The sequence below is a fragment of the Oculina patagonica genome, chromosome 2 (genome assembly GCF_052425735.1).
Source record: "Oculina patagonica isolate OP01 chromosome 2, crgOcupat, whole genome shotgun sequence".
Lineage (NCBI taxonomy): Eukaryota > Metazoa > Cnidaria > Anthozoa > Scleractinia > Oculinidae > Oculina > Oculina patagonica.
Window position 1 is genome coordinate 207,362 of NC_135759.1, and position 26,599 is coordinate 233,960.

A 26,599-nucleotide genomic window follows, 5' to 3' on the forward strand; every position below is an offset into this window, starting at 1 on the left:
TTTTGTCAACCAACATGGCCGCCTTGTCACGTGGTTGCAAACCAAGAATTGATATTTCAAAAGAAGAGAAAATTGTTTTCGGCGCCGGCAGGGAACTACAATGGAAGCAGTGAACCGTACTGAAATCACATACCAGAATGACTCTATATAATGTAATCCCCTTGTTATTCTTGTTTTGGTTTAGTTCAACTCAGTATACCGGCATTTGCGCAACTGATTATTTTTAAGGGTACTGAACCATAATAGCAAGTAATGAACACATTACGTAAAATTTTCTAGGGAGGGAAGAATTTTGAACTTGATGAAAATCAGAATAACAATAATTTCAATGTAAATTGGCTGTGGTTATGATGAAAAGACGCCGTTCCTCTCGATTTAGCTTGCCAATAACCACTATGATGACGCGAATTTCACCGCTCAGAATTGATATTTCTGTTCCCATTTTTTCAATTTCTTATATAAGACCTATACATCGCATATTTCTGGTTATAGCTTAAGTTCGACTATAATGATGGCAAAGTGCAGGAGGTGAAGATGTTTCTCAATTTTTGAGTTGTCGTTAGAAACTGAAAATCTTAGCCGGAAAACTGTCTTCAACTCACGACGTTAACATAAGAAATGTTATGGGTACCTGTTTAGAGAATTTGTATGCCGACATCACAGAAGCTTGGCATGCCTTTAGGCTTCAATGAAGCATGTGCAACCCTCCCATATATTCAACTTGTAATTCTTTTGTGTATATTTCAGCCAACAAAGTCAATTTAAGTTCCAAGCTCTGCTAAATTGCTGGACTGATTTGCGTAACCTTTGGTGTTTTTCAGCCTCAAATGTTTCTTATTCTGAGTTAGTGCTATACTTTGACCCGGCGTTATGCGTTATGGTACAGTGCCTTTGATTCTGACAGTAAACTAGACTTGAGCAATCAGAGTTGTCAAGATGTCGTATTAAACAGTGCATGATTTGAGGTTAGTTGCCGAAATGGACTGTCTGGTAGAATGACGCAGCCGAATTTTCGTCTTTTTTGCGGAAAGAGGAAATTCGCCGCCGATTTCACAGGCTTACAAACTAAGGTACTTGAAGTGTGCAAAATGTTCAATTAGTCTCACTTGCTGGCTGCAGATGGAATTAATGTTAAAATCTACAAGCGTATAAAATCACAACAACTTACCTCAAAGCTGCATTCCAACTGGAGTCAATCACGATCCAAAATGATCACATTTGGAGTGGTTGTTTTGTAGTACTTGCTGATAGTAACACAGTGCAATTGCCGCCTGCCACCTCAAAATTCAGAAGTCTTTTAAACAAATTCCATCGGCTTCGCTCCGTTTCTTTCAACGTGAAACAAAACACAGCAAATAAATTGGGAAATCTCTTAGGTAGGCGACACAAAAGAAAGTATTTACGCACAATTGGTTTTGTCTTTTACAGCCACAGGGAGTTCTTAACCTGATTTTCAAAACAATTGTAACGAGACTACAGGCAGTTTTGATTAGTTTGGCAAACAAAAAAGGCTTCTTTGACTTCTTTAAGTGAAAAGAATTGCGCCGAATTTACAATGAAATCAAAATTCAATTACACACAGAGTACATTCTTGAAAGTTTTTCTTTTTGAAGGTGTATAAGCCGTAAATTGGCTTGTGGAGTCGCCGTTAAGAGTAAGGTCCATTGGAAAACTTGCTTTTGTCAGACGATTGGCGTCTCATCTTTAATTAGTTCAGGTTGTTAATTTCGGGCTGTTCATTCTCACCAGTGATCAACAGCTGATCTCTCCTCACAACATCAAAACATTGTTAGGCAATTAGGCGGGGAGAATATCAAACATCATCAAGGGGATGTCGTCTCGATGCTCAACAAAATAATTGAGCGGCTTTAAAGGAGTTTCAGTTTTGGTGCGAGGTTAAACTTTCTCACTTTGGACGTTTTTCTGCGGTTAACAAGGATCAACAGAATGCATGTAATTACCGTATTTTCTCGATTAAACGCCCCCGGCGTTTATTTCAAACTTGGCTCCGTGCATCCGGCGTTTATTTGAATGGTGCAGTTTATTCTAGCAAAATGTTTATTAAACAAGGGTTTATAATCATTATTTGTGACATGAATGTATCTTGCCATCATTCCTAAAGCATATTACACCTCGAATAAATGCCTAAAAGGCTTCCTTACCACTCTGCCTTGGAGACCCGGCGTTTATTCGGGGTCCGGCGTTTAATCGAGAAAATACGGTATATGAAGGTCGATAATCATATATTCTACAAAAGTTTTCCACACGAGTTTCAGGCCGACTCTTCCCAGTCTTCTCTTAAAATTGCAAGACGCGGGGGTTCAAAGAAAAGAGTCTACAAAACAAACAAACACACCTAGACGGGAGATTGAACGACGCGTTTGCTTTTTGTTTCTTTTCTCGTTTTGCCCGGTTTTTAATGAATACACACTTCACCAGTTTCAACAGAAATGTGTTTTAATTCCAATTCTGCGTACAAGCGAAAGCATGATAGATACATGACAGAAATTATCATTCATGTTAAATTAAAAGAACAAGTTACGTAATACGGCATATTTCGAACAAATGTTCATTATCAGAGTGGTTAACTTTGATATGCGGTTGCCTATCTTTATATTAAGCAGAACAAATGTCATAAAAAAAAAATCAGATGCCTCGAGCGGGATTCGAACCCACGACACTCCGATCTCATGAAAGGTGCTCTAACCACTGAGCTACCGAAGCAACCACAGTCGAGGGAGTACAAGAATTGTATGTTTAAAAAGTGCACATTTTCAAGTATTAAATCCAAAAATAACCCCTAAAAACCATAAATTCAAAACATCAAAATATCAAGATTTCTACGTAGAAACACTGTTATATTGGTATTTCTGCACAAATTGTAGCAATAAAGCCTCATGAGTTTTAAGCTTTACCTAACATTGAAAGCAGTTCCATCTTGCAATAAAATTTGTCAAATTCGAAAAAGAACCCCTCGAAAAAGTAAGCCTTACGCTTTTTTATTCTTACCCTTCTTCTGTTTTACTAAGTCAAATTTCCTTTGAACTAGGTGTTACTTAAATCTTCTCGAAATCACATCAAAGCACGTGACACTGTCCCTAATAAAAAGAACACTTTTAAGATGCTACACCATAAAAACACAATGCAACTCACAGTTATATTAAGTATGATAGTTAAACATCCTCTAAAATTTGTGCTCACCTAAAGAAATCTAATCTTAAATATATTAGGCTTAAATGAAAATTGGGACAGTTTTTAGTTGGAATTGATCTCTAATAAAAATCGACTATTTGCGAAAATGAAATAACAAGAAACTTTAATCGGTACCTGGAAAGTAATGAGCACTAACACTGTGGTCATTATGCTAAACTTTGACATCATGCATTCACTAATTTTGTGATTCCAGCTAAAAAGGTACGTCTTATCTGCAAGTTTTTACGGCAGTTAGTCATTGATGACTTTACAAATCCCGCAAAAGGAACATTTAGCCGTCAGAATTAAGGTGTTATGTCCAAAGTAACAATGTCCAATAATGTAAGAATTTCAAAATCTATTTCACGGGTTTCGTAAAATTCATCTTTACAGGTCTTTTTATAAATAGTTAGATCTTTATTCCAATTAATCAAATAGCTCTATAGATTCCTATAACGTTCAATTTTTACTCGGTACTTATTTTGCCATTTAATTAATCATGTTACAAAGAGTAATATTCTTATAATAATATTCTTATAATTTAGTTCATTAGCCTGCGAACAGACTCCTTAGTGGGAGAAAAGGCGAAAATAAGTCGGCGAGCTGAAAGAGCTGGAACATGAAATTGGAAAGCCAAGGGCGTTCGTTCCTGCGAGATCTCGGTTGTAAATTCGTGTTCTATATGCACCAAATATGGACCTACGCATCATGATATGTCCCAGACCGCTCTTTGCAAGCTCCGCTCACCAATTTTCGCTCTACAGCCCACTAGGTAGACCAGCCTTTTAAAATGATTCTTTCCTTGTCTGGTTATATAACTAAGTATCTTTGCAAAATTTAATATATATTAAACTGTAGATTAAATTTTTATAATTTGATTGTAATAAGCATATGATTGCTGCCGTCACATTCATATAATTAAATAACCACTATATACCCGTCGCATCAATATAATTAAACCTATGGTGTTAGTAACTTATAAATTTATTTAATGTCACATTCACTTGATTATTACAAATATAATACAATATTAAATTGCGGTAATTTTTTTGTAAGTATGCCAAACAATAACACATGAATATATTAATAAAACAGTTGGCTTGCAACAGACCTTGTGACTTTTAAGAAGCCATGCATATTGTGGTTGTGCCATGCAATGCAACTCTTGTACAGCAAACTTTGATTTAATAATGGCCAGCAAACTCCCCAGTTAAGGCATTGACTAAACTTTGTCTTGTAAATTTCTCTATGAGTTGTTTAGCACATTTTCTGTGCTTTGTGATTAGTGCAACTTGGGTTGCACCTTAAAAACTGGTTTCCATTAAAACTTGAAAACCAAAAAATGTCGATAAATAATGCAAAGAAAGATACTAAAACAATGTAATTCCCATAAAAAATAAAAAGTCCATAAAATTTAGTTCATTCACGAACATATAAACAAATTGGATATTTTTAGTATTGCACTTCAAAGAGCTTAGACATATCATATTTCCCCCGGGGAAACAAGTGCCATGTTTCATGGCAAATTTTTGTTGAAACAATTTCTGATTCTTATCATTAACACCAAGACATATGCTGAAAAAGGCTGAAAAACTGTTATACCAGCATGGTGAAACAAGGTAAGGGGGCAAGGGGATTTATAAAGTAACTACCTAGGTAAATAAATATGTAGCTAGTGATTCAAGCTAAGAACTTGCCACTTAAAAAAAAAGAAGACCCTGCCAGTTTCCTCTCCATTCAGCTTTCCATTACAAAACCTAACACTTCAACTTTGGTGCACAGGAAATCTGGAGACTCAGTAAGCTGCTCATTGCCAAATGTCTCACTTGCACCACTGTGACCTCGACAGAGTTCATTGTCCAGCCAAATAGCATTGTCACCACTGAAAAAGAAAAGATATTATTGTACTGTGAGGTTTGGCAGTAGCAGTGTAAGACATCTAATCCCAACACATCTAATAAGAGAATCACTTGATTTTTCACAAAGAGAAATCAAGTTGCCTGAATCTCATTTGCCCAGGAAGAGTCATAGTGCTGCTAAAAATCTCAAATGTCATTTCACACTCGAATACAGTGGAACCTCGTTAATGGGCCATAAAATTGGAGTTTAAATCAGTCGCTGTTTGTTGTATTATAATTTTGCACCTTTCAGTAACACGCGGACTCTTAAGTTCAAAACCCAACTAACGATTGCTTTTTTTTCTCTGATGTCAATCATAATAGGCCTTATGCATGATAACGTCATAAGTTTAAAATTCACCACCAAGCCTCGTTTACGCAAATTGTTCTCAACTTTTCTCCACATTCATGCAGTTCTCACGTGGGTATTCTTTTCATCTTTGCTGCTTTGGGAATTCGTTCATAATAATATTTACAAATTCACACTTCGAAAGAGAGGCTGTGTGGCAAAACTAGCCAGTCTGACATAAACATGCATAAGGGCTATTATGGCAACAAATGAACCTTAAAAGACAGAAGCAAAGAAAATGGATCAAAATCTACCAATTACAATTGAGAGACATGACCTTTTGAACCGGTTGAAGTGAGCTTCTGTTTCTTGAGTGGTCCGCTTAGATGATTGATGGCAGCATTAACCATTGATTGAAAAGGGGTCAACAGAGTTTGCATGTTATTGAAAAGTGAAATAATAACGTGTTTGGAGAAGGTTTTAAGACAAGAGAATGACTGAACTTCTTGTTATTTTTTTTTCACTCACCCTCCTCCTCCAATCATAAGACTTTTGTCATCTCCAGCCATGAACAAGTCTGTGGTACCCAGGCCCTCCTTGTGTAACCCTGTCCATGCATATTTGACAGGCCTGGGACTGAGCCTAAATACAAAACTCTCCCCAGTACCAAAGTATGTAAGAGTCTTGTGCCCAGTGTTTCTTTCACTCCAGCTGGTAGTAACAAAACCACCAAATATCTGTTTGGTGGAAAATATATTTTTATTGTTTATTAGTTCACAAAGTAAAGAAAGGAATGCGAGCTTTGGGAGATATTTTATGCCAACCATACTTGAGGATAAACCAGGCTACCAGGGGTGTTATTCAGGGTAACCATAAGGCAAGTTTAGAAGTCTGCTATCCAAATTTATTGCACAATGACTAAAGACCTGTGATACAGCAGCACCGAACATTTTTGGCAGAAATAATGTTAGTCAGTATCATAGGCCAAAAATGTGTGAAATGCGCTATAGCCTGCACATAGCTCTCTGAAGCCATTGCGTGTTACTGGCACTAATCAATTTTTATTAAGTAACTTCACCAAGTACATTGTAATTTGTAACATATAGGGATTGACCGTAAGTTTGTTTAGTTAAAAAAACCGGAAATGCACTTTTTTCTTCCTCATGACTAAGCATTTTACTTTTACCTACAGTTTTTCTCACCTCACCAACAGATGACTTGACCAACAGGATTGTCTCATCATCACTCTCACACTTGTTGTACAGAGTGCGAATACTGAAATGACATAGTATTTTCAATCATTTAGCAGAAAGGAAGAGCACCCTTAAGTTAGAGTTAACTAGTAACTTTGGAAATGTTGACTTGTGTCTGCATTGTAAGAAGGCTAGGGCTTACTGGTTTTATTTTAATTTAAAAAATTGTTATATTGCTGTGTTTTATTGTTATGTATACCTGTATCCATCGTTATCTGTAGTAAACAAGCACACAGGTTTCTTTATACGTAGTCTGTCAGGTAACCATGAAGACAGCAATTCCCACTGAAATAAAAACAAACAGAATAAAAAACATTTATTATATACTAGTAATCATATCAAATCTCTGCTTAGGACACTTCCTTTAGAGTATAACTTTCCTTATCAGTTTAACTCACTCACTTGTGGTCCTGGCCACACAAACACTACACTTATATCCCTCTATCAATGTGAGCATGCATCTCTCACAAGTCGAAACTGGTCTCAAAGGTGACTATTTACAGAAAGGTAATGTCTATGCCAAGCAGATTGTCAGAACATCCCCACTCAAAGGTAATAAGTACGGGTACATTTGCTTGGGTAGATAGCAATGATAAGAGGTGTTGAGAAATTTAATATTAATCAAACAGGTATATGTTACTTGATAATAAGTATCAAGCTTTCCATAAAAAGAAGAATTAAAAATCAAATAACAATTTACCTCTTGTAAAGAAAGTATGTTGGATCCTTTGACTGCAAACACTGTAAGAGGCTGAAGTGAATCCCATGTTTGCTCAGGTACATCCAGTAAGCCATTTTCCAGTAAAGCGACATTTTTACTTTTCAATCTTTCCAGCCGCTTCCTTGAGAGACCTCGAATCCTAAAAGCAGTCTGTAAAAATGCGCAGAACAGTATTTGTACTTGTAATTTGTAAATTATAAGGATTTATAAAATGAACCAAGTACAGTGTAACAGAATTTAGAAAGTGACGTGAAGACTACTTGTAAAAATATTAAGCAAATGTTTCAGCCCAATTTACCTGAAGAAGCTTGTATCCTCTCAGAGGCATTAAAGCAGCAAACTGCTTAAAAAGATCTTCTAAGTTACCATTTTCTGAGACTTCGACTGAAAATACAGTAAATTAACCAGAAATCAATATAATCAAAGTTTATTCAATAACCTCAATATAATGTCAAGAAACAACTGCATTTTATTCAGCATCAGTACCTTCTTTTTCAATGAACTTTGCAAACTGACTGAAGACAATCAAACCTACACGTACAAGAACTTTGGGACCTTGGACAAGAAAGCTATCAATGATGTATACCTGTGAACAACAACAGCTCATAATTAAAACAACTAATCAAAAATTAGACTATTTGCTCTCAAGTGACAGTTGATGAGGCCAAAGAAGAATTATCACTAAAATTCTTTTAAATAACAATTTCCATTTATTAAACTAGTACATTTTCAGAAGTATAAAAACTTTACACTTTTAAGCAATATCTCCTGTGAACAGAATTGTCATTTTCAACTTTAAGCTGTTTACACACATTCATCAGTTTATTCAATTACGAATTTTTAAAGTCACATAACAGTGCCTGCTCTTCTTTTAGTTTTTTTTTCTAGAATTGAATTATCCAGTAAGATTTTAAAACATCCTCTGAAACTTCAGCGAAATAAGAAAACGTCTTTGAAGATAACCTCCAGCTTATGGCTGGTAGTGTATGATAGCTCAACCAATCAGATTGCAGTATTCATGTGATGTACAAACAGCAATATTTTATGCTAAGATGATCACCATTTGCAAGCAACCATACAAAAATCACTCCTTGCAAGCATTTTTATCGAGTCAAAACAATTAATTACCAGAGTCCAAAAATCAACGTAATGAAACATCCATGTGAGCCAATCAGCAACAAGAATAGTATTCTTAGGAATCTGTTCCCCTTTGGCTGTCTGAATAAATTCCTTGATCTGTTTATAGGATGGCATCTGTGTTAGGACAAAAAGAAAGAGACAATATAAGTTACATCTTGAGTTAGAAAGGCATTAAAACATAACAATTTCCAGTAATGAAACACATAAAAGCATGATTTTGTGGTGCTCATAAATTTACTATCAGTCTTTGACTTACAAAATATGACTTCAAGGAATCTTGGAATGTTTTTGCCATCACGGCGAATGCTCTCTGGCTTTGGTCCAACATTGATCTGCGAGAATTAACCAAGGCAGACATACAGGCATAACAAAGATTTTCCTCCATGAAATGAAGAAATAATGATGTCAATGGAGGAACTAGAGGAGCAAAGTGGATATCTGGGTGCATGTGGGAAAGGATGTAAAGTATTTTTAAACAAGTTTTCTCTCCATCAGGCGATAAAAGATAAGCTGGAACATCTCTGGTGCCACTGAAAATGGTGGAAGGTATACTGGAAGGGACTTGGATACCTGTGGAATAATGGTTAAAAAAATTAAATACTTACAGTGATTTATTGGTGAAAATGTAGAAAGTTGCTGTCCAAATCCCACAATACAGGGGATGGGGAGATGGGGGGGAAGGGGAGTGTGCCTGCCACATATACTAATCATTATAAGAAATAATGGTGGGGTGTAAAGGAATTTTTAGGTTTTGAAATTGGCAGCTTTGGTAAGTTGGAGGTCATAAAAATTTAATCTATGCTGCACGTTAAAGGCGAGTCTGTTCAAAGTGGTGGAAGGGTGATTGTGCAGTTCTAGAAAATATCCATACCTGATAGAGTGGGGGGTCTAAAAAGCCAAAATGTTTAAGGAAAAGTAATTTATTTCCAGAGAGGTGAGGGGATTTCAAACCAACAAACCTTCTGTGGGAGGCGTATGGATATTTACTGGAACTACACATACTTATTTTGGGGGTTTATGTTTAATATAGGGGTATTTTTGGCGTTAGCCCTGTTTGGCCACCTATTTTTTTTATCTTTTTCTTTAGCGTAGCCGGAGGATCAAAGGCTTTTAAGATGGGAATAGGTTCCTTGGCTAAACAGGCCAGACTGCATTTTATGTGGGTTTCGCTGAAGATCTTCGGCATGGATTTAGTGCCTTGGGGTAGACTTTAAAAGAAAACTTTGGCATATCTCATGGCATGAGATGTACACGGAATGCACCCATGGCTAAACAGGAAGATTGCATCTTCTTTACACAAACCCAGACCCTTGATACTGTGACCTACTGTAGGTGCATTTAATATGTCTTGTTACATAGCTTACCCATATCATCAATCATTTCTTCATAGTAGTGTGGAGAATTGAAAATGATATCTGCTCCACCACTAGAATCCTTCCACAAATCAGATCTTAGATCTGGCTGAACACCTTGTCTAACTAGCCTCTTTAACTTCATTGTCTCGTCATGTTCTGGGTGCTCTATCCATGATTGAAGGGCTTCCTTGAATTCATCCTCAGAATACTTTGCTTTGGGTGAATAGAGTTTAGTGAAAGACGTTCTAGAATCTTGTCGAGAGGTTTTTCTTGACCCCCTCCTGGATCCTTTTGAAGTTCTAGAGTCTTCCCTGTAGAGTTTTCTCTCGGAAGACGCTTGTACCCACTGAGAAAAGTGAGCACTACGCATTTCTGACAACTCCATTGTTTACAATCGCAATTCGAATATAAAACAATTGCAACAAACAGCTGATGCCGGTAGAATGATAAGTCCACAGTGTAAAATTACACGACGAATTTACGTTCAAACGAACAGCAACACACTACGTATTCAATCCGATTTTCTGAATTCGAAGGCAGATTATTCGGCAAAATAGATGCATTTGTAAGGATTGCGTTACCACGTCCTTGTCGATTCGAGAAGACCTTGATGGTCGATAAAAACCATTGCTTGTAAGACGCAATATCTACCACCTAAATCTGAGCACAGAGGTAATCCAACGGCATGAAGTGTTGACTTCTGCGCCATAAATTGCGTGACGAGTAATTATAACCGCGATAAATTCAGGAAAACCTTGAAATTCAGGAACAACAAAACAAAGTCCATTTGAGCGTCCATGTTGACTGTGTGAGTGCCCTTTAGTTTCCGTTTGCCAAATAGTGTACCTTCGTGCCAGGCCTACTCTGATTGAACCTTGTGACTCGGTCAATGCAAAACACCTTTCGATTGCTTTGTCTTTCTTGCTCAAGAAGTCGTTAAAATGGACGTTCCAACGCTAATGCACAACTTGAAGGAAGAAGTCAGTTGTGCTGTATGTATGCAAGTATACACAGACCCTAAACAGCTGCCGTGTCTTCATATTTTTTGCCTGCACTGTTTGAACAACGTGGCACGAACAAGCACTCGTAATGGCCGGATAAGATGTCCTCTCTGCCAAGCAGACGTTGTAGTGCCTGAATGTGGTACGATGGAGTCTTTACCGGATTGTTTCTATCTTAAAAATCTTCTGGATATTTTGGCCATCAAAAAGTGTAATACTGCAAAAGTAACTTGCGGTAACTGTGAGAAAAAAAGCGACGAAATGTCGTACTGCTTTCATTGTGGCGAGTTTTGGTGCAAAGTTTGCCTGAGTGGCCACAATATCATTCGTGCAAACAAAGAGCATCGTGTTCTCGCACTGAAAGACTTCAAAGACAAGGACTTTGAAGATGTTCTCAAACGACCCGCGTTTTGCCCAAAGGAACTCCACGACAAAGAAGTATTGAAGTTTTTTTGTAAGGTTTGTAATGTCCCTGTCTGTCAAACCTGTGTTATTGTTGACCATATCGGCCATATTGTGGAACATTTGGAGGTAATGGCGAGAACAGTAAAAGAAAACGTCATGGTTGAACTAGAATCTGCCAAAAAAGCAGTGCAATCTTACGCAAGTGCTGTTCAAGTCTTGGAAGAGAAGTTGAACACTATAGAAAATAGCACGCAAGCAACAACAGAGAAAATAAGATTAACAACCCAAACCATTATACTCAAGCTTCAAGGGTTTGAGGAAAAACTCACTGCACAAGTTGAAGATCAGGGAAAGGCAGCACAAGAGCAACTAACAGAAAGCAAGGCAAAAGTGGAGGCACAGTTAACAAAGCATGAAGAAACTATCTCACAGGTTGAGCATTTGATTGGCAGAAGCACTGCTGCAGAACTTGTGCGGGCACAGACACAAAGTCATATGAATGAAGTCTTTCGTGAACTGAAGAATGAACCACCACAGCAAAGTGAACGAGAAGAAAATATAAATATTGACTTCATCCCAAACCAGTCATTCCTTCAAAGTCTTGATAGCCTTGAATGCTAAAACTTTGGGTAGCCTTTCATTGGACCCTCAACGCATAGCAAGCAAATGCACAGTTACGGGAATCCAAAATGCTACAGCTGGGTTAGAGTTGCAGCTTGAACTTATCGACCAGGAATTCAAGTGGCGAACAGTGCTATTGCCCATTTGACCATATTTTGGGACAAGTTTTGATGCTGAAATTGACATTCCAACCTATGTACCAGTAAATATTCAAGACAAGAAGAATGGCAGATACATAATTTCATGTACACCCACAGCGACCAGGGAAAATGAAAGCTCAGATCAGTGTAAATGGAGAACATATCAATGCCACCGTTTCTTAATAGAAGTAAAGGAACGAAAGTATCAATCTGGAGGAACTTTCTACTCCAACCCTGACTTTTAGAGTCCATGGGGAGTTGCTGTAAATGACTCAAATGAGATTTTTGTCACAGACATGAGCAACAATGTTGTGAAGGTGTTCAGTGAGAATGGAAAGTTTGTGAGATCCTTTGGGCAAAGTTTGCTTTCCCTTCCAAATGGAATCTGCATTGATGACTGCGGGAAGGATTTATGTAGTGGACAGAGGTAACGGCAGAATAATGTTGTTCAATTCAGAAGGTGAACTTCTTCAGAGAAATTGGCGAGGGATACAAGTCAGTTTGTCGACTTAAAGAGCCACGTGGAATATCACTTGATCCCCAGGGAAATATCATTGTTTGCAATTCAGGCAACAGCTCTGTTCAACTGTTTTCCTTGGATGGAGACCTTCTCTTAACAATCAATGGCAGAACCTGTGGACTTGACATACCATTTGGCTGCCTTTATCACAACAACAAAATATATGTGTCTGATTTCACAGAGCCATTGCATCAAGGTCTTTAACAGCAATGGAAATCTTCTTTTGAATTTGGTAGACAGGGATCTGGGGATGGGGAATTTCAAAATCCAACTGGACTAGCCCTCGACAAGGCAGGAAACCTCTTGATTTGTGATGATTACAACCACAGAGTGCAGGTTTTCTCTGAAGATGGAGCATTTATTACCAAATTTGGTTCTTATGGACAGGAACTGGGGCAATTGGGCCTTCCTAGTGGTGTGGCAGTCCTTAATGATGGTCGCATTGTTGTGGCTGAGTTTCGAAACAATCGTGTGCAGTTTTTTAATTAGGTTGTATACAACAAGCTGCCTAGGAAAGGATTAGAGAGTTAGGACTCAAACAGTGCAAGAACAGGTTTTCCTCCTTTATTTCTGCTCTTTCTTGCCACAAAATCTAAATGCTTAAGTTCCTGGTCAACCTGCTTCATGATATTAAGACTCCAGACTTCTTATTTTGAGAAGGGAGGCTGGGTCCTGACTTGCTTTCATCTGACCATAACACAATAAAACCACCGAACATCAAAGATATGATAAACACAGTGACTATGTTACAGCTACATTCCCTTGGATTGGGTGGTCACCCAAGTCTTCAAGCATTATAGCAGTGTAGAGGTGTTGATGACATTACAGATACATGTACATGTACACAGCTTGGCTTCAAGGTTGTTACACGTCTCCTACTCATTGGAAAGCTGACTGTAGATAGTTATCATAGACAGCTGATGCAGTCAATCTAAATTCCTAATTCCACCAAGTCAATTTTGATAACATCACTACTGAACCTATATATTGGAAGCAATGAACAGTGCCAGGTGACTCCCCATGAAGGTGGACATTTGCATTTCCACTTGACTTCCCCTAGAGATCTCTAGGTTTCTGCAGAATGCATAAAGGCAATTCTTTCCATGGGTGTCAAGTGACCCAGTGTAAAATTTAATTATCTCATAAGACTTCTGTTCCTGATGTAGTCAATAATCAATGAAACTGGGTATTATTTTTAAAAATGTTTTGTGTGAAATAAACAACACACCATATTTTAAGTAATGTTTAATAAATGAGCAGCAGTGTTATCAAGTTTAAAACACAAGCGCAGCGAGTGTTTTAAATTGATAAAACACAACTGTGAATTTATTGAATGGCCAAAATCAGATGTACATGTAGATCAACCATCGCACTATATTTAGATTCGGGTTTGGCCCAGATGACGTGTTAGCCGTGTCTTTATCAAATATAAAGACACTTTATATAAAGACACTCATTAAACATTAATTTTTTTTTAATTTTCTTTATGAATAATTTTAATTTTTGAATTTCCAGTTCGTAAAAGAATTTCGTGAACTATTCTCCAAATTAAACTCTATTTTTGAAACTTGCATTTTTTATGCAAATTTCAAAAGCCTTTGTGAAATTAACAAGCAACAGATTGTAAAGGGCAACTTAACTTATTGCCAAACTACACACAATAAAGTACATAATTATTATAATTGACGGCTGCCAAAAACAAATCATTAGTTGGGTTTTGAATTTCACAGTTTGTGTGTTATTGAAAAGCACAGTAAAAGCAGCAACTTTCAGTAAGTGGGCTGATTAAGACAGTGACTTGCTTGAGTTAACAACTTTGTCACTATAATTATGTGAACAAGTTTTAGATTTCGTTTGGATGAAGCAGTGTGTTACTGGCATGCTATAAGCATGTTGAATGTGACAATAATTTATTCTATAAGTTGCATGGTTGGTCAACAAAATTTGCCCTTAGACTAGTCTCTGATCTCAAAAACAGTGACTTGTTACCTGTCTGCAAACACATATTATATCATCAATGTTGGAGTACAATACTACTGTAGTTTCCTTGAATTATATTATACATGCCTAATTAGCGGTAAGCAGAAAAATGTATCAGAAAGATTTGCTAGCTGACAAAATTTAATCATTTTAAAATCAAAGAGTTGTACAGGGTATATTGTAAGGTTGCATTTAATATTACAAACAACTGACTGTTAAAAGATTGTGTAAACACATAGTAATTATTTGCCAGAATTTATTTTCTACAACGTGTTAATTAAGTACATTTTATGTTTTTACAAGAGGTAGAAACAGTCGTACTATTAAGTAACTGTGTCATTAATACACAGTTGTTCTCAATTCTTGGTTTTCATGTTACGTCATAAATTCTGAAATCAAAATTCACTAGGCCTGCTAAATTTTCGTTGTCATTAGGCGAAAGATAAACCAAAAATATATTTTTTCAATTTCCAGATCGATAGTGTCCTTCGTTTTTAAAACAGAGCATTTTGAATATTTGAGTTCTCCGTCGTATGTGACATCAAGCTGAGTGCCGTGACAAGCTGTTTTGTTTGAAAAAAGGCCTTTCCTTTCCATTTTGTGCAGATTGAACATTTCAGATATAATAAGTGGTGTTTATGTGAAAGTGTACTAGCTCTTAAGCCAAGGATGGCCGCTGTTGTAAACAGAATTGAGTTCCAGATGGTTTCTCTGACCAGGGGCCATACTGTGTCCCTCGGCAGGACACAGTGATGGCGGCCCAACTAAGCTTTATAAATTTGCGTGGAAAGGTTCGGAAAATAACTCGCGAACGGTACACCTCACAGACCCGAAACTGAGAATGTTTATCTATTTATCATCTATAATATTTGAAATTCATAGCTTCTGTAGTTGAATGGTTTCAAATTTATTTTTTTATTGCGTGACAGTGAAAACCAGCAATATCATGATCATTATTTTAAAAAATACTATCCTAGATTGAAATGATGGTATGCATGTTGAGTTTTGAGGAAGTGAATTTAACTGAATTTTTTTGATAAGTATGGAAATTAAGTTTTCACAGACACAATATCAAATGTGTGATTGAATACCACATTGTTGAGAATTTTGGTTCATGTACATGAAGTTGGATTTGGCATTTAAATAGTAATGTGTTTAATTTTCACTGCTAAACTACTTTAAACAATATTTACAGTTCATTTCTGATGTATTTACAGCTTATAAAAGAGATTAAACAATAAATTTGTATTTTGCTATCTGGCTTGAAGCTTTCCAATTTTTCCAGCTAACATTGTCTCTCTGTCTTTGAGTCTTGTCATCAACTTCAGTCTTCAATAAAAACAAAGATACAAACTGGTTTAGTACACAAACAATACACAATGACAAAAACTTTAATGGTACCCTGAATTCTTGGTTGGCAACCACGTGACAACACCAAGTCGGTGGACAAAACAATAAAAATTTTTCGCAGAAATTGCATGATAAAAGAGTTAAGTTTCCAGCAGAGGGAAACACTTTCTTTTATTGTTCTTGTCCACCAGCATGGCTGCTGTGACATTAGCTGCAAACCAGCAATAACTGAAGCTACCACAAAGCACTTAGTGAGGGACAAGTGCTCATGAGAAGTAGAGAAAAACCCTAGACTGTGGCATTTTATTTTCTCTTCAATTCTTTTGTGCTCATAACTTCCAAGCTTGCTTTAGAACAAAGTTAGATCAGCACATACATGAACTGGGTAGGTAAACTAGTTTCTCTGTACTCATACACACCTTAAAATTTCCAAACACCTCATCTGCCACCTTTTTCACAATTGTCTTGACCTCCTCAGGTTTAACAGAAGCTAAAATATTTTCTGCAGTTTGATCCTCAGGTTGAGAAACATCAGCTGATTGGGCTGTGAGAAAAAAAAAGGGGCGGCATTAATGCAGCCCTTTGCACACATTGCAGACCTATGACATGGTAATGACTAAAGAAAGAGGTCACAGTAGTTGAAAGGAAAGAGAAAATATTTATAAGCATGCATTCTATTACCTTCTTGCCCTTCCAGGTCCACTTCCCCCTAGAAATACAAAAAAATTATATAGAAGTAGTTCTCGAGGACATCTCATATCAAAAAAAACAATTTCTGAGGCCTTATCAAGTGACAGCTTCTTTTTTAAAATTGAATTGCCATTTCCTTTAATATAGACTTGCGTAAATTAAACTCACAGAACTCATGTCTTATTTAACAAAATGCTCGCAAATACAGGTGTTACTAAAACTTGCTTTATAATATACACGATAATAAACTTCACATAAAACTTGCTGTTTCTTTATTTTAAATGATAAAAATGTTATAAAAGTCATCTTTTTCTTGTTTTATTTGTAAGTTCCGGTAAAATGACAATCATAAGGTTTTGTTGGGCGAAAATACTAGGCTATAAGACGCACTCCGATTTTGGCATTAACTTCCCACAGAAAAACAGATTTTACTCGAAAAAACCATGCACCTTATAACCGAATATATACGGTAAGTGTTAGATGGAATATTTTAAACTATCAATGACAACCCCCTCTGCATGAGCCGGGGATGCTTGTCATCTCGCTTGGTGTACATTTCGGATTTTTGGTCTTGCTTAGGGTGTTACCGTTATTTTAAGCCATAATTGTCTCATTTAGGGTTACACAGGAAGAAATATACAAATATAAATTCTATTTTTAGTTTTTTGTTATCTTTTAGGGGTCAAGAAAAGCTTGAGCCACACCCAGATCTGACGAGCATCCCCATCCGTTTCATATAGGAGCCCCCCCCTCCCACCCCCCGGGTGTATGAGGTGCTACTTCACATAACAGGTACATTACAATCCCAACACACTTGTCAGGTTACCCAAGCTGTTACCATTCTTACTTCTTTCAGTTCTTCTGGTTGGGGTGACTGTGGTGGTGTCATCACATATTCTCTCCATACTTCTTCAGTCATTCCTTCATCTAACGGAGGTGGAAATGGAACAGTAGCCAGTGGAGGAACTTCAACTGCCAGCTACAAAAATTAATGAAAATATCACTGATCACAATTACATTCAAAATAGTCAGCGCGTGCTGCCTAGAATTCCGAAATAGTTTTGATTAACGGCAAACGGATTGCATTATTCGTTTCAAACATTCAAATTCAATTTGAATATTGTAAATTATCCAACTGCAAACACGTGAACACGTGAACCTGTCAAAAAATTAACCAATTTGATTTGTTAATTATTGACAGGTTCACATGTTCACGTCATCCTCTGACTAAATATATAATACCTTGATTGACATATTTAATTGTACAGAAACAGTAATCTTTTTTGCATCCCATCACAAATTCTACATACCTCAGATACAACAACTTCCTCTTGAGGATCTTGGGTGAAAAGAAACTGGTACAACTTGTAATGCTGGAATAAACTGCAAACAGAAAAAAATACATTCAACTTACAGCCTTAAGTGACTTGGCTAAAAGTCTTTGAGTCCAATAGTACAATACAGTGGAGGGGGACAGGGGGGTCTGAAGCTCCCAGCTCTCTTACCATTTGCTCCCGCTTCCCGTACCTATTATTCCCGCCTCCTGCCCCTTTCCGTAGCGGTTCTCTCCTCTTTATCCCCTATCCATTGCGAAATATAAAGAATTTATGCAAAAATGTTACTCTTTTTCTCCAAGTTCCTGCCACCGTAGGAATCCTGCTTCCCACCCTACCTTCCTCCGCTTCCAGCCACTTTTCTCCCGGGCTCCCTCCCCCTGTTCCCCTCCACAGTAAAGTTCATTGACACAGCATTACTATTTAAGAGTCAGCGAATTTGGTTCATCCACATGCATTTTTTAAAGAATAAATGATGACTTGTCTAGTACCTGTCAGTGAAGTAGTCGGTAATCAGCTTTGCCTGATTCACATCAAAACATTCCAGACCACCATTGTGGGAGCAGTTTTCAACTCCGATTCCTGCAAGAAGTGACTTGAACTTTTCAATGCTGTCGACCAATGAAAATTGTTTTTCTGAAAAGAAAAAGACATGGGTCAGTCAGTCATTCTTAAAACCTGGTGTTAACATAAAAAGGTTGGAATCAGAAGAAATTAAGTGGGTGGGGGAAGGGGGGTTACTTCCTTGCTAAATTAGGGAAAAGATTTCTTTCTTCCTTGGTGAGGAATTCTACAAGGTTTTAGTACCACTGTGAAAAAATCTTTTTAGCCAAATGTTAGCTCAATATATCAATTCTCCTTACTAATTCACATACATTTCTTGAAATGTCAGCACTGAGAAATCAGTGGTAAAGCAAGACAATATCCTCAAGTTGAGGTTTGTTGATGTATATTCTCATCAACCGCCGGCTTGTCTTTAACTGTTAGAGTTGGAGAATTTAGATTTTAATTACATTAACTTGGGAACTAAATGACCAAGGACCTAGTTTAACAAGGCAGGTTTCTTACCTTTTATATTGTCTTGCATAACCTTCAATAGAGTGAAAAATGCAGAAATCTGCAGAAGTGTGAAATTTTGTTCTTTTGCAAACCTAGAAAAACCACTGTCAAGGAAAACTTTGCTAAGTTAACTTTGTTGAAGTCCATTAATTAACTAAGTAGAAAACACAGACTCAGAAAATTTATTAAGCCAACTGAAAACGTTGACTGTCATTCTTACAAAGGATACCAAAATCCTGCAACATAATAATCCAGTACACAAGCTTCAGGAAGAGAGATGTGATAATTTTCAATAGCGAGCACTTCTGCCAGTTTCCTAGAATAAAATCAAGATTACAATTGGCACATCAAGCATTCAAATAATATACTCCATAACTAAAACAACTCTGGTCCAAAGTGCATACCGAGGAAACAGACATCTTTCCATGGTCCCAAAGGGGTTTGTGGCTTAGGGCCCCAGGCCCAAAAAAACAACAGTACCACTTCCAGGACCCTGAACCAAACCCCCACCCTGCCCCCTTGCTTCCCTCTCCGAAAAACAAAACAAAACCACAAACCAACCTACAAAAAAACAGAGCTCTGGGAACTGAGGCAAATGATATTTGGGCTCCAAGCAGCAAAAAAATGGGGATCCAAGCTTCACTTACAAAATCTAAAAAAAGTTTATTTTCTTTACTTGTTTAGCCTGCAGTGCCAGGGTATTTGCATTTGTTGCTCAATACAAACCATGCTAAACCATGCATGTTTATGCATTATAATCTTAGGGTAATAAACACCACTTACACTTCTAGTTCATGTACTGTAAGTTCTTTCAGTGCCTGAGTTTGTTCTTCTGACAAGACTTTCCATGCTAACGACTCTTTTTCTTCTTCTTCCTGCAAATCAAAAGAAATATTACACATTTTACAAATTCGGTAGCAATGGTCAGCACTGGTTGCGCCATTTTTTGGAACTTAAACTTTCGACGTGCCTTTCGTTCTTGTATAAAAAATGCTCTTGAGAATCGAATCTCACCAAATAAAGAAATAGTGAACAGTGTTTACACTTCTTTTCTTTCAGACAAAACAATTACCTTAATCACACTTAGCGCAGATTAATTTGAGCTAAATTAAATAACGTCAACATCATAATTTAACTTTACTTAACGACCGATCTTCATAAAACGTACAGAGACGTAAAACGAATCGAACGAAATTATGCTCAAGTGATATAAGCTTATTGATCGAACAACAGCGCTTTCCAACCAAAACAGCCCATCATTTACCAACGCCTCCCACGAAAGACAACAAATTTAAGTTACTAACGGCTTTGCTTTTGTCTCTTGTTGTAGCAGAGTCACGTTTCGAAGCAGATTTCTTCCTTTCTTTTTCAGAAGATTTGATTCGAATGCCTGATCGAGACTTTCTCGTGTCCGCCATCTTTGAATTCTGCCTCACTCCCGGGACACACTCGTTGCTATGCAACAAAACCTCCAAATATTAAAAACAAGTTTTCTTTCACAAGGGAGGGGTAGGGATGTAAACCATAACCCCAAATGTAAAACGAACGTCAACTATAAAACGTGGAGCTTTGTGAATGCAACACTTTAGAAATATACATTATTACAAAGCAGCAAATCATATTAGAATTGCAAATCTCGATGCAGACCTCACGCTGGTCTTAACTGATCTGTAGATGTTTTTCTTAGCCATAAATTGTAATAAATTACTGAGATTGGCAGTGAAAATAAAGATAGAACGTCAGAGTTACTTCCAGCTCTAGCTCTTCCAGAAATAAAAAATGGGCAGGCTTCTGGGCCTGTAGAATGTAAACTGAACACGAGACTGAGGAAGTTTGGGAGAATTTGAAAGTTTATGTAAAGTCTATTCGAGGCTTTACAGTGTTTTTTTAACGATACTGTTGAATTCTCACAAACGTTTTTGAGTCTTTGTATAAAACGGGAAGCGTCCGTTTTCCATTTCTCGTTAAAAATAGTAAGTTTTTTTTTTTGATAAAAATAAAGCCTACAAAGTGCAACAAACGTCACTCATAACAGTGTTCACCAAATTTTATAAAATCAAATACAGTCGAAGCTCTCGTAAGCGGACCCCCTCGGGACGCGAAAAAAGTGTCCGCAACTGGGGTGGGCCGCTTAGGGGATTGTTTTTCGTAAGGGGCCACTAGAGGTGTGGGGGGTGGGGGCCGCTTAGGGGGTCCCCACCAATTATTTTTTTTTTTTTTTAAAATAAAACGGGGTGGGAAAAAAAAAAAAAAAAAAATAAAATTTTTATTTTTAAAATTATTAGGGACGGGGGAGGGAAAATGATTAAAAAAAAAAAAAAAAAAATTTTTAATTTTTTTTTGGTCCGCGGAGGGGAGAAAAAAAAAAAAAAAAAAATTTCCCGGGCCCCCCCGGGAAGGGAAAGAAAAAAAAAAAAAAAAAAAAAAAATTTGTATTGAAAATAAAAAGGGGTAGAAAGGGGGGGGGGAAGAAAAGAAGGTTTTGTAAGTCAGTGTCATTTCTTGTTTAGTTACCGTATGACTGAAATCCAACAAATGCACATGAACATGTAACTAACCTTCGCCGAAAGCTCGCTTCTTTTCCTTAACAATCGCGTAGGGCTTCTCACACCGCGCTTAGACCGTTGTGGAATTTCTAAATTTTCCATATAAACTTTCCAATAAAGGAGTTCTGTTTATTGCATGTATCAAACAGACTTCTGGTTCAGACTTTTCGGCACCATTAAAATTACCAGCGAAATTTTAGACCGATTGTGGCAAAACTTGTTTTACATGGCAGTTTTGAATAAGCAAAATACCTTTTCAAACAAAAGAATCAATGCTCTCTTTATTTCATCAACCGACTAACTGTTTTTATGAGCACACTATTAGTTTTGTTAGATGTAATGAGAGGGCTAAAATGCCGACGGTCTTTTGAAACTACTGGGTCTTGAATGGGAAACGTAAGTTTTTCTTTTTGTTTGTTGACAATGAGAAATGGGATTAAGAGTATAAGTCGTTTTGTTCTTTCATCGAATATAGAGTGCTTGATAATGCTTTGTTATAGAAATGATTTGAATAAAGTGGGTCGATTTTGCGCGTTATTTTCTGACTGTATTAAATTAATCAGCTCTTGCTGTCGGGCGTTGCTGCATAAAAATTATTTGCCAAAATACAAATTTCTTAAATTTCACATTAGTTAAGGCAAAAATACATCAAAGTTGCATCGAAATACATTTTGTAAAAATGGGTCAGAAATAAGGCTTGTCATGGCCAAATAACCGTGAACATGATGGCCCTATCACCTAAGGGGTCTTGCAAAAAATGAGCCTCCTTTACTTGAAGTGTATTGTTTTACCTATAGTTTTCCCCTTGACGTAAAAATGTCGGCCGATAATAAAATAGTGATTACTTGTCGTTTTAGGATGTCTATCTTTTTACTCGGCGCAGTGTTTGTGTATATGCCACGTTCAGCTGCAGAAGGATGGGAGGGGAGAGATGGTGGCGAATACAAATGTGCTCTAATGGGGGTGGGGGCAGGGCGGAGGTCAGAAACGGGGCCCTTCCCTTGATCCCCCACTAAGGGCGTCCTTACTGAGGGCTTTCTATCTTCGCCGATAGTTTGTTTGCACATTTATGCCACAATTTTAAAGTGAACGCTCCTCGGGTTGCGCCTCTATGCATCGGTGGCCTCTCTGAAAACAAGTTCTTTTATGTAAATACCAATTAATAACAGTGACTTCTGTAACTATGCAAGGACCACTCTGACAAACAGGAGCAAATTGTAGCCGGATCTTGGTGTAGATCAGGATCAGCAGTTGACTTAATAAACAAACTTTAAATGCAGGGCTGATCAAACAGCTAGGGACTGATGTTAATAAGTTGGTTAATCATGTATTTCCAGTGGCAGCGTTCCCTTATGATTAGAAATGGGAAGAGTTCAGCTCCATGTAGCTCCCCCCCCCCTAAAATACAGTTCTCAACCCAGTTGATACGGACACCCACAGGAACCGCAGAAAATGTCCATACCCCAACCCCCATCCCCCATATCATAGATGTGTTCGTATGAAGCGGGGTTATTTAATAGAAAATGTACGAGTTAGGGACAAAGCGACTGCTTGTAATAAGGTCAGTCCAAAGTTCGACTATATTGATAATTAGCACAGCAATTGTAGCGGTGATGATTCAGAATTCTGCGATTGTCATTCTAGTAGCTTGGTAAGACTAAAGTTTACATGACAAGGGTGAAATTGAATCACTATAAACAAAACTCCATTATTCCGATAAAGTTTACTTAGAACGAACTACTCGACTTACTACTTTTTTTACGACGACTACAGCCACTGGTTCAGAGATCGTAACGTGTTTCTTCAAAATGCCAGATCCTTTTTTCGACTTCTTTGAGTTTCTGTGATGTTCCATGTTAAACAACAAACATAAGTAAAGTTTGTGTCGGCACAATGTGTTACGAGGTGAAATATGGTTGTATTCTTCAATTTCATCAAGCGCCCAATTAAGCCAAACAATTAAATAATTGACAGCTTTCAAGGGCAGATTAATTTGACACAGCATCGCGTTGTGTTTTGAACAAACATTGGTGTAATTTGAATGGGTTTAATAACTAATTAGTTGATTTATTTTACCACGGTATTTATGTTGATGACTTTACTAAAACAGTTCTACGTTTTTATTCTAACCCAAAGGTTCGACAAAGGTTTTTAAAATGAGCAGTAAAATGATTTTGCACGTGCGGTACACATCCTGGTTCATTTTCTTAGCCGTCCTCAACAACGTAAAATTATCACGGACCTAAATTCTTGGTTATTTATGGATAACTTTATTATAGGAAATTAAATTTCGGGGACCTTAATTAATAAAGTGATACCTCAATTTCCGTGACTTTAATTTCCATTATTTTGACCCAAAACTCTCATTTCTGTTCTGACCAATCTTGTCCTGGCTAAATTTAACAACAACGATGTATGCTGGATATTTTGATTTCTAAGTCGATGTTTACAATTAAGATTTCAAGTTCTGCTTCTTCTCAGAAGTATCGATCTTTGTACCTCCGGCTCGTATAAACGACCGTTCCGTTCTGTTTAAGCTTTTGTCCGTTGTTTATTTTTGTTGTTTTTTGTCAGCAGAAAAAGCTTGTTTCCTTTGTTCCATTTGCATTAATTTCCTTTATCAAGAAGTATTATTTTCTCATTTGTATTAACTTCCTTTTTGTTGAACGATTTTGTCCTCTATCTGCCTTTATTTTAAATACGTTTTTTAATTTAAAACATGTTGATAAAGTAAACATATCAGGGACAAACTAAACTAAATTGATCTAGACAAATAGGCTTTTCGAATCAGAATTTGAGTAAGTACAGATGACTAATTAATCGTTTAACTAGTTTTCAAAAAGAGCTCGGTATATATTAAATAGCAACTTATTTTCGAGATAATTTAGAATTGATCTTTCTTAACCTAAAACTCAAAACTATTTCTTCGTGATTTCAACAACGACTTGATAAAAAAGACCCCGTACATTCAAAATTTTCATTTTTTGTTTGTTTCAGGCTGTGTTTAACTTACATAACGAGTTTTCTGTCTGGCAAAGTACCCTAATAACATTTCAACAACGTTCCGCTCTTGCTTCCCCTACCATTTCCCCCTCCCCCCTCATATCTCTCTTTGCTGGCGGGTATCGAGTCTTCTTGATTTGCCAAGGGAGGGGTAGGACGTTACAACTCTGCAATGCATGGATGCAAGATCTATACGTACGTTATACAACTTGGCTTTCCTAAACAACGCTAAATGACCAAGTTGTGGGCTTTATAGCACATTTGTATTATTTTATAAGAATTTTTTATTATGCTATTCTTAAAAATTATCCAAACGCACATTTTAAATATTTTGTAATCACTCGCGCATAAATAAAAAAAAAAAAATAAGCGACCTTTAAAAAAAAAAAAAAAGTGTTTTTTTTTTTTTAAAATAATGGGGCCCCCCCTTTGTTTTTTTGTTTTTGTGGATAATATTTTTTTTTTTTTTTTATCTTCTTATTTTTTTTTTTCACCCTTTATTCTATATTTTCGTACAGAATAAAGTTGACTCGTACATGAATTTGCTCATAACATGAGCCGACAGGGCCTTATACTAGCTCTCCCTTAATAATATCTTGTTACCACTGAATACTTGCAAATTGTGTTGTTACTTAAGTTGCTGTGTGGGCTAATCCTGTAAACAAAGACAACAATATACTTTTTGTGCGCTTATGTTTTACCTTCTTTTCTATTTCCACTTTGTCTCGATCCCGTCTTGCGCTTCTTTGTACTTTTCTCCTCGCCAGTCTCCGAGCGTTTAAAACATGTCCAATGTTCGGTGACTTTGCTCTTGAGTTATCCATAATCCTTGCTTTATTTATCGATAAATATCCTCAAAAGTGCACCTGTAAGCTGTAGCTTAAACGCTACCTACAATGTGGTCTACGCGAGGAGGGCCGCGACGAAGCGGGGGATCCGGCGATGCAGCAGTAAAATATTCTGTCAAGAATCACAAGTTAAACACAAAAAAAGCGCTTAAACGCTAACTCGTTGATTTGAATAAATAAATAAATAGGAAACAGCGAGGGAGAAAATAGAAGATCCGAGTAAATTACTTTTAAAAGCGTCTTCTTGAATGATGGTTCCCAAAATTTGCGCCAAAAAGTTCCCTATTAAAATGGAAGCCTTGATGTCTTTGGTTTGATTTCTCGAAGAAATTAGCTTGTCCTTATTCAGGAGATCAACGTTCCCGCCTTTGTTGCCAACGAAAGTGGTAGAAATACAAACCGAACCAATTAATCTGCAGTTGGTTTTGAAAAATGAATGATGTTTATAGAGTTCTCGAGGTGTTGCATGCTGTCCGATAACAATTGCGCTATTTTCGGAGCTCGAAGATTAGCGACCGTCATTAATTTCTTTCAAAAAGAATCGCAATTTAGATGTCGTTGCCAGTTTTGACATAAGCGAAAGAAATAAGGGATTATTTTGCTCTTATTTATATGAATCACCTGCCAAAATACTTTAAACAAAGAGCTATTTAGACGTCAAACTAATCCTCAATTCAAGTTCTATAGTGGCTGATTTTTACTTTTTGACTTTAATGAGGGAATCGCCCCTTTTACGTATCAGTCAAATAAAGACGCTACTTTAATTCACGACAATAGAAGATAGTCAGCGATACTCCTTCTTCCAGATGAGTTATTGAAAACATACGTTGAAAACTTATCGATTTGTTGAAAACGATAATGGATTTTATTCTAATTTTCAATAAGCAATTGTTGAAGTTCCGACAAAGGCTTCACAGCAGATGTTCAAGAAGTACGTCAGTTCGGGGTGGGGGTGGGGGTTGATCGATTGCCATAGGTTACGCTGTTGTTGTTAAAAATGCTGCCAAAAATAAATAAATAAAATTTAAAGGATGAGTGAAGGAAAACAAAAGGAGTTCTGAAAAGGGAAAAAAACTAATTTAGTATTTTATAATACGAACGAGCTTTTTTCTTGTCAATAAACCATTCAGAGTTTGTGCAATTCCTTTTAAAACAAAACCAAACAATACCTCGGCGCTTTCTTATGTCGTCTGCGCAGAATTTGAATTTTCCTCCATATTTTTAGTAATTTCAGAAATGTGCGAATAGGATTTG

At 36.9% G+C, this 26,599-nt stretch overlaps 2 protein-coding genes and 1 pseudogene across 3 annotated transcripts; 1 reads left to right on the forward strand and 2 right to left on the reverse strand.

Moving 5' to 3' along the window:
- Positions 1 to 2,439: 2,439 nt before the first annotated feature.
- LOC144642447 (TBC1 domain family member 24-like) lies at positions 2,440 to 10,642 on the reverse strand. The gene is made up of 10 exons (XM_078501402.1): positions 9,858 to 10,642; positions 8,750 to 9,063; positions 8,482 to 8,607; positions 7,840 to 7,939; positions 7,652 to 7,737; positions 7,333 to 7,503; positions 6,832 to 6,917; positions 6,582 to 6,654; positions 5,908 to 6,116; positions 2,440 to 5,074 (listed from the first exon to the last, which is right to left on the reverse strand). Exons 1-10 carry the CDS (start codon positions 10,231 to 10,233, stop codon positions 4,930 to 4,932), a joined length of 1,686 nt encoding a protein of 561 aa, XP_078357528.1. The 5' UTR covers positions 10,234 to 10,642; the 3' UTR covers positions 2,440 to 4,929.
- Positions 10,643 to 10,735: 93 nt separating this feature from the next.
- LOC144641665 (E3 ubiquitin-protein ligase TRIM45-like) lies at positions 10,736 to 13,746 on the forward strand (annotated as a pseudogene).
- Positions 13,747 to 15,460: 1,714 nt separating this feature from the next.
- Positions 15,461 to 25,778, reverse strand: LOC144642448 (ciliary-associated calcium-binding coiled-coil protein 1-like). Of its 2 annotated transcripts, XM_078501404.1 has the most exons (11): positions 25,574 to 25,778; positions 25,199 to 25,400; positions 19,732 to 19,823; positions 19,178 to 19,264; positions 18,958 to 19,040; positions 18,381 to 18,525; positions 17,866 to 17,938; positions 17,403 to 17,534; positions 16,547 to 16,574; positions 16,283 to 16,409; positions 15,461 to 15,844 (listed from the first exon to the last, which is right to left on the reverse strand). In XM_078501404.1, the coding sequence occupies exons 2-11, from the start codon at positions 25,319 to 25,321 to the stop codon at positions 15,769 to 15,771; spliced, it is 966 nt and encodes a 321-aa protein (XP_078357530.1). In that variant the 5' UTR covers positions 25,322 to 25,400; positions 25,574 to 25,778; the 3' UTR covers positions 15,461 to 15,768. The 2 variants fall into 2 exon arrangements, with proteins under 2 accessions (XP_078357530.1, XP_078357529.1); XM_078501403.1 differs by lacking the exons at positions 25,199 to 25,400; positions 25,574 to 25,778 and adding an exon at positions 23,245 to 23,383 and having other exon boundaries at positions 16,285 to 16,409.
- Between the last annotated feature and the right edge of the window lie 821 nt (positions 25,779 to 26,599).